The sequence below is a fragment of the Zootoca vivipara genome, chromosome 3 (genome assembly GCF_965207765.1).
Source record: "Zootoca vivipara chromosome 3, rZooViv2.hap1.1, whole genome shotgun sequence".
Classification (NCBI taxonomy): Eukaryota; Metazoa; Chordata; class Lepidosauria; order Squamata; family Lacertidae; genus Zootoca; species Zootoca vivipara.
Genome location: NC_142586.1, coordinates 77,982,489 through 77,995,207, shown reverse-complemented (window position 1 = coordinate 77,995,207; position 12,719 = coordinate 77,982,489). Strand labels below are relative to the sequence as shown.

Sequence of the window (12,719 nt, the reverse complement as noted above, 5' to 3'; positions counted from 1 at the left end):
ATTTTAGTAGCTGGAGCCTGCTTGTTCAAAAATGTGCACGTCTCCATCTTTAGAAGTAAAAACATCGACTATTTTGAGCAGGGAGTTCAGGGTTTGCCTTCTGGATCAAGGCATTGCACAGTCAGAATTTCCTGCTCACTGGGGAAATGGTATTGCTTGTTGTAACTTAGACTGTTTTTTTTAGATGACAGATAGTAAAACAAAACACGACACAGTTTCATCTGAATGCATTATTGAAGCTCACATGGAAGGTATGTGGTCTAAGACTAGAGAAACTCCTGCCTTTTCAATATGCAATCTTCAGGAAGACTATGAAGATGCGGGCTTGTCATCAGAATGCATACCAGGAAATGATTTGAATAAAACTGAACCTTCCAAAGAAACTAGTTTTGGTTCTGTAAAGTCAGATCAAACTACTTCAGATTATCAAGATGCAAAATCGCCAGGTGACAACAGTGATACTTTCAGAGTCTCTCAGCCAGCAGGTTTATCCCCAGAAGATCTTGTAAACGTACAAGTGTCAGCTGAGAGAGAAAGCAGTGAGGCATTAGCAAGGGATCCTTTGCAAATGGAACAGCAAACATCTACAGATGGAGAACAGTCGGCTGGTATGTGATCTACAGATATGCAAATAAATTAATAAGAAATAGGGCATGCTGTAACATAGGAGAGATCCATCTAATCCAGCATTGGTTCTCCAACACTGGTAAAATAGATCCTCAAATTCCAAAATAGGGCATGATGGAGATAGCCAAAACACAGCCACCATATTTGGAAACAGTACATCTGGCAGATACTGGAAAGGGGTGTGTGTGGAGAAATGTTCTGATTCCCTCTAATAGCAAACTCAGGTGGCTGATGACACATCAATTAGGAAAAGAAGCAGTGGGTTTATATATTTGGGGGCCATCCAAGGTATGCAGAAGTATAACAGTTTGTGAATCACAAGAAGAGGGTGGGGGTGTGGACTGCCAAACAAGAACCTGTGAGATTAAAGATTACTGGTGGCAGTTAAGCTTACAAAGTGGAAATAGTAGCAGCAAAAATTGTGGTTGGTGGCAGCCAAGCCAAAATCGTAAATTCTTGCTACTAAAATCTAGACTTACTGGTTGCAGCTATACTGTATTAGTTTTTAAAATTTAGCATGAAGGATGCAATCTTTCTGTTTGTTTATGGGTTCTCCTGTTCATAGGACTACCTGAAAGAGAAGGTGAAGGCTATGGCTCACTTCCTGAGGATGAAGTATTTGTGGTGCATCACTTAAATGCTATTCCTGACACTACGGTCTCTTCTATGCCATCTAATGAAAGGTGAACATGTCAAGTACATCTTAAAAAAAACCAGATGTAGCATGCTTCATACCTTTTACATTTTTTGCATTCAGTTTCTTGAGTACTGTGATTATGATATATTTATTAGTGAGAAAAGGGACACAGCTGGAGCACCATTTCACAGCCTTGGTTGTAATGTTTTCTCTATTCGCATTTGTTTCCTGTGACCAACTATCTCCCAAACAGCATGCTGATAGTTGCAAGCTTCTATTTTGATCCCCTGATAATCTTGATAGATTGACAAATAGCATTATCAATTGTTCAGCTTTCTTTCTTTCATTCATTCTTTCATTCCCCCCCCCTCTCTCTAAACCAGCAATGGGGGTACCTCCAGCCTGGCATGTGTGCCAAATTTGCACACAAGGCCATTTTCCGTAGCCCCTCTTTGGGGCACTGCAGAAAGCATGGTTGCAGACACTATCCATCACCTGATGAATGGTGACTTCAAGCCTGCTACACTGGCTCTGTGACTGAGTTTCTGCTGGAGAACACTGTTGTATAGCCTGTCCCTGCAAAAAGTAGTTTTGCCAGCTGTATGTTCAGCACATGGGAAGCACTAGACAGAGGGCTTACATAGAACTCTGCACAGAGCTTCCCAAACACAGAGCATAGGACTAGTATAAATGCAAGTTCAAGGACCTTTGTCCCATCCACCTGTCAATCATCTGACATCATAATGGCAATTGGGTGATTGATATGTGAGTTATCCTATCCACGTGTCCAGGTTGGCCTGTGCATGGTGGGAACAGATAAGGATCTGACCTGAGTATAAAACGGTTTCCCACCCCTGCCCTAGTCAGTTCTTTTCATGTCCCACTCTAAGGCAGGAATTGACAAGTTGCCAAATTTGCCACTCAGAGGAAAACTTATTTTTTTCTTAGACAGTAGTGTGCATTTGGATTTTGTATAGCAACTGCCCTGAGTGAAGTGTACTCAGAGGAAATATGCATAGGATAAAGTTGTGCACATTAATACTTGAGAATGGTTAATCAAACAAACTGGATAGTAAAAATTAGACTAGTTAGCCTCATCTGCAGAACTTTATAATTTGCATATAACAAAGGGGTAGATTCCAGTCTTTTCCACAGAACTGGCTTTGCAGTATCATTTGCAGTACAGCTCAATAATAATTGGAATGGTTTAAGGTATTTGTTGACAAAAATGTGTTAGTAGCTTTCATAAAATGTTTTAGAAACTCATTTGATTAAAAAACTGTAAGTGAAACTGTCCCTTACTTTCTTCTTATAAAGTCAAACAAATGTCCTAGAGTCCAGCATGCTGCCATTGTTGGAAAACAACCAGCTCCTTGATGAAGCAAGTCCCCAAGCTTTGGAGCCATTAGGAACAGATGCTGAATGTATGTATATTTGAATAATTGAATATTTGAATGATGCATGCGACGGCAGCTGGTAGAATGCTCATTGCAAGAAATTGGAAGAGTGAAACAGTACCAAAAAGGGAGGATTGGGTCGAAAAATTGATAGGTTATCAAAACTTAACGATTAGAGCGGGGAGGGCTAAAGGTATAAAAGAAGAAAAGCTAGAGAAAAATTGGAGTATGCTTAGACAATATAAAAAAAACCAGATTGAAAAACCCAATCTCCTAGCGGAAGTACAAAAGGCATAAAACAAAATAGAATAAAGGGAGAACAGAGGGGAAAGCATGTACAAAGTTAAAGAAATAATGATAGTCCAGGACAAACGGATGGCTGGAAGTCTTTTTTAGGGGGGGGGTCAAGAAGACAAAAGTAGAAATGTCCAATTCTTTTAAATTTTTTATTTTTCTGTCTTTTTATATATGAGTGTATGTATTGTCTTTTTGGTTCAATTATATTTTGAAATTATTTTGTTATATATGTAATCATTTTGTTACTTTTTTGTCAGTGGTTTTCTTTAATTTTTTGTATATGTTTATGTATGTGTATGTAGGTGTTAATTTTTATGTACATTTTATATAAATAATAAAAGAAAGCATTTTAAAATTAAAAAAAATTGAATAATCGAGCAAATTTTCAAACAGACAAGGGAAATAATATTGAAAAGCTTGAAGTTGTGTGACTTGATTCTCACTGTGTGCCTGGTATATTTATTTCATGTTAATATAGTAACTTCTGAACTATTCAAGATCCCATTTTTTATTAAATGAAATGTTTAATTATAAGTATATACCCCAAAAACATTTCTTCTACTTACTAAGATCTGTGCTTCACATTCTACAGTGCTGTTGTATAATTTGGTATACAGTATTCTACAGTGCAGGAAGTGATACACCTCCAAATCCTGTACAAACTTGAAATTTGACCGTAATTGCGTAGAAATCTGGATATGCTTCTATTTTATTTAAAAAGGACTTAGAAGTCATTCTAAGCTATTAAATTAACTTTGGACTAAAGCACTACTGTCTTATATGCCAAATAAAATTGCAGATTGGGATGACTTTTTAGCATATGATATGTTTTTGCAAAAGACTAACATCTTTTTTAAAAAAAAATGGGGTATGATCTCAGACATTGCAAAAGCTGTAATTGGTGATACATTTTTCCTTTGGATTAGGAGGCACAATTGTGCTAACAATAATTGACTTTAAATGCACTAATTGCTTATTTATTGGAAGAACAAATATTTATCAAACTTCTGTTGTATGTTGGTAGCTTTGTTTTGCTGGCTGAGAGGCACAATAGCTCAGAAAAACCTCAGTTTTTCTGATTCTGCAAAGCAGAAGTGAGCAGAGGGCCAGGCAATTCCTTAAATATTATTGGTCTCATCATAATATCCATCACTGAAAAGTTTTAATGTGGAAACAATAAAATAAGAAAAGTAATGAGATGACAATCCTTTTTCAGCTGTCATAAGTATTCCTGATAGTGAAGACATTGTCAGTGTTCATTCCAAAAATGAACGTGAAGAAAGAGAAGCATTAGATGAAGATGGGTCAAAAGAAGCTGAGAGTGAAGAAAATATAGCAGTCCTGCAAGAGAAAACACCACTTAACATTGAACCTGCAAGTCAAGAAGTAAATGTAAGGGCTTCATTTAGCACTTCTGAACTTTCTTTGAAATCTGTTTGGAATTATTGGTTTGCCAGTGTAAATACCTTGGATATTTGTAAACTTTCACATGTGGGACAGCTCTTAAGGAAGCAGCTGCAGGAGGAGACAGTTTCTGTCCCATAGCACCCACAGATGCAGATGCTGCTTCCCAGTGACCATTTGCATGCAACTGCTGAAAAACCAATTCCATGTGGCTGTGTTCCTAGAGCTGTACTGTGTGGAGCAATGTACAAATTATTGTTGTTTAGTCGTGTCCGGTGACCCCATGGATCAGAGCGTGCCAGGCACTCCTGTCTTCCACTGCCTCCCACAGTTTGGTCAGACTCATGTTGGTAGCTTCGAGAACACTGTCCAACCATCTCGTCCTCTGCCGTCCCCTTCTCCTTGTGCCCTCAATCTTTCCCAACATCAGGGTCTTTTCCGGGGAGTCTTCTCTTCTCATGAGGTGGCCAAAGTTTTGGAGCCTCACAATGGCTAACTTTAAACCAGTTGAATAGTCCTCTAAAATTGGAAGAACTCTTTGCATTCATTAAATTTATTGAAATATGTGTATTGGAATTAAATTTATATCCCTTTTTTTTTAGCTTGGTGATGGACCATGTGAAGTACACATCTCAGAAGTTGTAGTTGAGGCACTTCCATACAATGAGCTGTGTCCTTCAAGCAGTCTGAAACATCAGTACAGCAGTGACGCTATAGAGCAGCAAGTCACATGTGAATTACTCAAGAAAGATGCTGGAGGAGATGGAGATCTGCTGATGTCCCAAGACAATTTTACGTTAATATTAGAAGGGGATGAAGAAGCTGAGATAGGAGATTCTAGTGCACTTCATACTTTCCCTCTTAAATCAGCCAGCCAGTTAGAGGGTGCCTCTGTAAACAGTGCTGGAAGTAACAACCCAGAATTCATCACAAATACAGTGTCCACTGTAACTAGTGATCAGATATCACAGAATACTGCTGAGGTGTTGCCTTATGTACCTGAACCTATTCAGATGGCTATTGCTGAGAACCTATTGGATGTAATCAAAGACACAAGAGGTAAAGAAGTTTCAAGTGAGGTTGCGGACCAGTCTTTTCATGAAAGCATTAGTAAGAAGGTATTAAGTTCACCACAGGCACCTCTGCAAAATGTTACCGAAATAAGTAAAGATGTAAAATTAAGTCAAGTTGAAGATTCAGTGACGTCTAGCACCAGCACTGTGGAACAGATGGCACATAATGTAAATGACTTATTACCTGATGGTCAGCCATTGGGACAGATAGATAAACCAGATCTGCCACTACCATCAACTCCAAGGAGAAGTGCTAGACGGGCAAAAGAAACATTGAAGATTCCTGAAAGCCTTCCCCTTGGTTCTGAACAAGAACCTCAAGAAAAACAGACAACACAGGTCCCTGCTTTCCCAGTCTTAGATACTAAGGAAACAAAGGAGTGTGACTTAGAAATATCAACAAATGTTCATCCCCTCACACAGGAGTTTCAGGCAACCATTGCTACAAGAAGAGGGGTTAGAAAACCAAAAGAGCTTGCATCAGATCTTCATGAGCATCCAAGTGAACAGCTACCTTCTGCTCGCAGAAGGACTCCCAGAAGTACAAGAAGTTTAGTAGGGGATCAAGAAGGTAGTCAGTTTATCATTGACCATACAATTCAGATGATGGTAAATCCTAAAAGTGCAAGAAAACTAAAAAGCATTGCTTTCCACCTGGCAGAGAACGTGATTTCAGATCAGGAGGTAGAACCTCGTGAAGAGCAGCTGAGTACAAAACCAAGAAGAGGAAGGCCAAGAAAGCATGGTGAAATGAAAGTGATGGCCCAGTCAGAAACTGCAGCTGGGAAGCTGCCATTACCTTCACCAGTTAGAAGGGGCAGACATAGAAAGTCAAGTCTACCAGAAGCCATTTCTGAACATGACATACAGCCAAGTAAACCACAGCTACCTATATCAACTGAGCAGGAGAGGGCACGAAGCACAAGTATATCAGAAACTGTTTCTGATCAAGAGACTGGGCTTATTAAACAGTTGCCTGTGCGACGAAGAGGCAGACCACGAAAGAATCCTTTGAATGTGTCAGCAGATTTGGGACTAGAGTTGTCTCTGTTATCGTCTCCCCCTCCAACACCTAGTAAATCTCTTGTCACTCCTAGAAGAATTACTAGGAGAGGATCTATTCAAGAAAAGACTCCAGTCGACACCACAAAGAGGAAATCTGCAAGAATTGCATCTGCGAGAACAGAAAAAACAAATACAAATATAGAGAAAATGGATGCAGACAAATGTGTTCTAGAAGAACATTCTGTACAACCAAGTGAGGCAGAGACTATAGCAAGGAGTTCTAAAAAGAGACAGTCGATGACTGCAATCAGAAAGAGAAGCCAGTTACCGTCTCTCTCTGAGGAAGGTACAGAGGAAGAGGAACACTTGCCACAAGCAGCTGAGATTGCAGTAGGATTGCATTCCACAGACATGACCAAACTAAAGCTTCGTGAAACAGGGGAAACTTTGGCACATCGTGGTACTCTTGTGAAAAGGACCAGATACATCAGAAAGCGTATGAAACAGAGTCCCACCCTGGATAGAAATGAGACCTTCTGTTTTTCTCCTCCTCTTACAAAACTGACAGAAAAATCTAAAGGTACTTGAAATGTTGCCTTTGGTTGTGTAAGGCCTTTTTGCTTATTTAAAATTGCTTACTATGCATAAATTCCATTAGGGACAAAACCAAACCAGAGCAGGATAAATACTGGGGATTTTTATTAAACCAAGACTGCCTATAACCCTTCCCACATCACTGTATGATATCAGTATGCCATCTAGTGGGTATGGAGCCTCTACCCCATGGACCTAATTAGGCCTGCTGGGCCTTCCTATTTGGCTCACCAGGCTGTTTTAATCAACCCTCACAAACCTGACATAGGCACATATATAGGAATTGTGTACCCAAAAGTTTCACCCAGTTGTGACTTCTGAGTGCATTTTCAGCATTTTGCATATATGTATTTCCTCATCCATTACAAAAAAGACCCAGTTAACATGCAGAGGAGACATTAGGATTCATCTGTTCTGTAAAATGTGAAGAGAGCCTTAAAATGAGCTGGTGTTCTGCAACAAAATATTCCAAGGCCATAGACCACAACTAGTGCAATAGGATGTGGAGCAGCCCTCCATAAGACATTAGTTTTTACTTTGCCTTGTCCATTTGCAGTCAGCGTACAAGGTTCAAAGGGTCTTTGTGTAATAAAGCCATGCCAGGTTTTTTAAGAAGCTCAAAGAAAGATTAGCTAAATTGTGGTTATATGGAAAGCTCCTCTGCACCCTGCTTTCCGCTTATTCAGGATTGCAGACTTAGTTGCATGCCTGGAATGCTTAGTTTCAAGTTGAAAAATAAATGCATGTTTTCTGATTCTAGGTGAGAAAGCAGTGACGCCAGTGCAACTCAAAGATTTCAAAGCAGACTTGACTTCTCAGTTTGTCTTCTCGCCCCCTGCTTTGAGATCTAGGAAGAAACAAGTGTCCAGTATTTCAAGGATTGTGGAAGAATTGGTAAGTAAAGCTTTTGATCCCTTCTCCAAAGATCTGAAGAGAACAAGCCAGCAAAAATTGCAGTGGATCTTTTCAACACCTTTTGCAGCTTGCTAGAACCAGCTTGAGCTGTTGCTTCCTGGGTGTCCAGGGCACTTAATTGGTTTTTACTGTTTTTTAAAGTATGTATATACTCGAGTATAAGCCTACTTTTTCAGCACAAAAATGTGCTGAAAAAGCCACCCTCGGCTTATACTTGAGTGAGGCGGGCGGTGGCAGAGAAAGGCACAGGGCCGCGGTTTCAGAGATGGGCTGCGCCGCAACTCTCCAAACCCGCGTCCTATGCCTGCTCTGTGCGAGGTGGCGGGGAGGGAGAAGCGGCGAGGAAGGGATCCGTCCTCGCTGCTTCTCCCCCCACCCCACTGCCGACAGCTGGGAAAGGCATAGGACGGTATTTATTTTTATTTTTGAAATTTACCAGTAGCTGCTGCATTTCCCACCCTCGGCTTATATTTGAGTCAATAGGTTTTCCCAGTTTTTTTAATAGGTAAAATTAGGTGCCTCAGCTTATATTCGGGTTGGCTTATACTCGAGTATATAGGGTACTTAATTTTATTTAAGTTTTAAACTGTAATTGAAAAACCCATGATTCTCTACGATCATGCTGGCTGGGCTGATGGAACAGTGCAACAACTTCTGGAGGGTAACTCAAATGACAAGTGAAAACAATATACACATCACCCCTTTGCTATACAGCAAATGACAAATGGTTTAAAAGATTAAAAGATGCCAGCTTTTGCAATATTTAACACACTTAAAGCAAGCTTTCAGGCTCATTGTATAGCGTTTGAAGAACTGCTGACAGCAAGCAACACAGGGCAGTTACGTTGCTTATTTTTTATCTGCATTAGTCAATATGAGAAATTACATGGAAAAGCAAGGAGTTTGTATTGATAAATTGGAAGCCATATATCATCATGTACCCATGGAACCAATGGTCACTATCCAGCTTGTCTGTGTGGAGGGTCCATACATAAAGGAAAGGAAGCTGGCTTATGAGTGATGGGGGAGGCAGGAAAGATGGGAATAGATTGGCCTAGCACTGTGCACCCTAGTCCCAGCTCTGCCTCTGTTGTTGGCTTTCTTGTGTTTAAGGGGTTTTGTATTTTCTGTTTTGAGTATGAATGTTTTAAATTACTACTGTATGGCACTGGTTTAGCAGTGTCACTACTAGTGCCTACACGTTCGTATGTGGACAATAAATTTAAAAAGTAAATAAAAAGGAGATGGCAGAGAAACGGCTTCACTCTAGGTTTACCACTCTACATTTGTCCTTTAGGAATTACCAGTTAAAGAGGAGAAGGATGCAGTCTCAATAGAAACTTCAGAGAAGCAGAAAGTAAAGAGAAGCAGAGCTACAAGGTCAAAAGCAAAAACAGCAAGCAAGTATGGGATGATTCTATATTCCCCCCCCAAAAAATATGTTATTTCAAAAGCAGTCATGTGCAGAAATTATCGCAGTAATGCATTTGGCATTTGGTATTGTAATAAAATAAAAATAAAAAAGAAGGGACGCGGGTGGTGCTATGGTTTAAACCACAGAGCCTAGCGCTTGCCGATCGGAAGATCAGCGGTTTGAATCCCCACAACGGAGTGAGCTCTGGTTGTTCGGTCCCAGCTCCTGCCCACCTAGCAGTTCGAAAGCACATCAAAGTGCAAGTAGATAAATAGGTACCGCTCCGGCGGGAAGGTAAACGGCGTTTACGTGCGCTGTTCTGGTTTTGCCAGAAGCGGCTTAGTCATGCTGGCCACATGACCTGGAAAAACTGCAGACAAACGCCAGCTCCCTCGCCCTGTAGAGTGAGATGAGCATCGCAACCCCAATCTCGTCTTCGACTGGACCTGTCAGGGGTACCTTTACCTTTATCGTAATAAAAAAAGACATTAATTTGGTCTTCTGTGGCCTTTCAAATGTTGCCATACTCCCAGCTTCCATTATATAGGCCATGTTGGCTGGAGGTGATTGGAGTAGGGGTCAACATCTAAAGGGGCCTCTGTTCCCCACCTATGCCCTAAAGCATAAGAAATACTTTATACCAAGTCAATCCATCAGTTCATCTAGTTCAATATTGACTGGTAACAGCAATCTAGTTTTCAAACAGGACATTTTTTCCAGCCTTATGTGGAGATGCCCGGGATTGAACATGGGACCATTTGCATGTACAGTCGTACCTCGTTTTGAGTCCGCTCCGTTTAGGGTCCATTTAGTTGAATGTCTGCGGCAAACATGGAAGTACCGGAACAGGTTACTTCTGGGTTTGCTGCTCACGCATGTGCAGAAGTGCTAAATTGTGCTTCATGCATACGCAGAGCGGCGCTTTGTTGAGCGTCCTTTTCGTCAAGTGTCCGGGGCTCCAGAATGGATCCCGGATGCAAAAGGACTAGAGATGTGAAGGCCCATAAAAAATCCGGTTTCCTCCCGTTTTTCTCCCTGAAGCCTTTTTTGGTTTTTTCTGAAAAATTGGAAAAAATGAAAAAAATAGATTATGGAATGTTTTATTTTATCATGAGGAATAAAATATTTTAAGATAAGGGGTTCAAAGATTTTATAAATCCTTAAAAAAATATGTATGGTATCAGATTATTCTAATTTCTGTGAGGACAAGCAAGTCCTAGGTTACAAACTGAACTCTCCAATGCAAGAACGAGATACATTTCTTCCTTTAGATAGGAGGTGCTGTTGTCACCAGAAAAGAAAAAGGTTTCAGTTTTGTTTTTGCATGCATGTGGTATGCATTGGTTCTGTTCCTCTTCACTAGGCCTCAAAGCACTGGAAGAAAATATAGAGCAACAAAAAGGGCCTGAAAGTGTATGTGCTGTCGTGGCAATCAGAGAAGTGTTATGAAAGAAAAAAATAAATGAAAATATTTAAAACATTAAATGCTGTAAAACAGTCTTTAAAAAGTGTAATAAACTAATTTAAGCATATAGTAGTAGTTAAAGTGGTTAACAGACCACTCACATCAGTGTGAGGAAATACATAAGGTCTCATGGGCAAAACATGGGAGGTGGAGTAAGCATGTTGCATAGCAAACAGTGATGAATGACATGTTAAATTTCAGTTCTGATACACTATATTTTTTTAATATGCTAGTTGTTTTAATTTTATGACCATTAAAATTGTCCATAGTTATATTTTATGTTTCTAAAGTAACAGAATGACTTTCAATCTGGAAAAGAAGAAAGAAGTGCTAATGTAGCATCTGTGGTACACCCTCCCACCAGATGTCAAGGAAATAAACAACTATCTGACTTAAAAGACATTTGAAAGCAGCCCTATTTAGGGAAGTTTTTAATGTTTGATGTTTTATTGTGTTTTTAATATCCTATTGGAAGCCGCCCAGAGTGGCTGGCGAGGCCCGGCTAGATGTGCGGAGTATAAGTAGTAAATTATTATTATTATTATTATTATTATTATTATTATTATTATTATTACGATGACTACTATGACTGAGCCTAAAGCTAATTATTCAGTCTTCATTCATCTAAACAGAAACATAACTTGTCAGTGTATCCTCTCATTCCTCTTCCTTGCAGAGTCCTAGGGAAAGATAGCGGTTGGTCATCGCCACACGTGGAAATTAAATTCATTTCTCCTTATGGCACACCAGTAGATGGAGCAAAAAGCAAACAGAAGGAGTCTGTGGATAAAGCAGAAAAGACTGTTCGTAAGACTGTTCATAGGAACGAGAGAATAACTAGCTTTCCAAAGCCAATTGTTCAGAAGAAGAGGCTATAACTGTTTTTAAATATGTGTATTGTACACCAATGCTTGTAAAGTCATCAGAATTGTGTGGAATATTAAGAAAAAATCATTAATTTGGAAGATAATTTATATAAATTATTGTAAAATTTCAGAAAACTAAAGGTCTTCAATAAGTAACTCCGTATGGAGTGTGATTTCTTCAGTCAATGCAGGTTTTCTATTTTATAAGACTTCATACATTTATATAATATGTAAATAATCTTATTTTAGGAATGTTAAATAAAAATGTATACTTAACAGCGATTATTGTCCATTAGATTTTTGAGAGAGAGAAAGAATAAAAGAGGTGTGGTGCAAAGAAATTAAAGAGGATTTTAATGATGGCTTGTCACTGTTGGGGCTTCTCTAATGGGAGGCTACTCTTTTTTAACAGTTTGATCTTGCAATGTTTTTGAAAATTAAAATTTGGCAGTTTTAGAATTTATAGAAAATGTTTTAACCTTTTGGGAATTGGTAATAGGGGTTATCCATTGCATACAAGTTCCTTACTCTTCTGGTTGAACATGTACCTTCTTGAAGTCGGAATGTAAACAATTGTATTGAAGCTGTGCAATATTTTTTTGTATTTGTCTTAACTTGGGAAAGCTGCTCTTCAGTTTATAAAACAAAATCTCACCTCAGATGTTTCATTGTTCTTTCAATTTGCTGCATCAGCAGGAGTCTCTAACATTAGAATATGTTCCCAATTACTCACCATGGGACTCAACACTTTCAGGGATTTCGCCTCCTTACATTTGCCCCCAAATTTGATATTTTGAAATGCATGTTTTATAGACTTTGTGGTTAATAGAGAAATGCTACCACAATTTTGGTAAAATAAAATGGTCTGGAAATATACATTCTCCTGTAGTGTTTGACCTATATCACTGCAGCACAGAGAAAGTGGAATCAGGTTGAATCAGATTTATGGTTCAAATTCGGAGAGAAGCCGAAAGAGGCAAGTACTTTAAATGAAGTTTTACATAGGATGCCCAATATTCAGTTGC

At 39.3% G+C, this 12,719-nt stretch overlaps 1 protein-coding gene across 3 annotated transcripts in view; it reads left to right on the top strand.

The window, feature by feature from the left end:
• AHCTF1 (AT-hook containing transcription factor 1) overlaps positions 1–12,353 on the top strand; it is a 50,703-nt gene extending 38,350 nt beyond the window's left edge. For all 3 annotated transcript variants that reach the window (XM_060272889.2, XM_060272890.2, XM_060272891.2), the window contains exons 29-36: positions 185–608; positions 1,193–1,310; positions 2,582–2,688; positions 4,175–4,350; positions 4,965–7,020; positions 7,795–7,928; positions 9,247–9,353; positions 11,505–12,353. In XM_060272889.2, the coding sequence (XP_060128872.2) occupies positions 185–608; positions 1,193–1,310; positions 2,582–2,688; positions 4,175–4,350; positions 4,965–7,020; positions 7,795–7,928; positions 9,247–9,353; positions 11,505–11,706 (3,324 nt within the window). In that variant the 3' untranslated portion in view covers positions 11,707–12,353. The remainder of the gene's footprint in view (positions 1–184; positions 609–1,192; positions 1,311–2,581; positions 2,689–4,174; positions 4,351–4,964; positions 7,021–7,794; positions 7,929–9,246; positions 9,354–11,504) is intronic.
• The last annotated feature ends 366 nt before the right edge of the window (positions 12,354–12,719 follow it).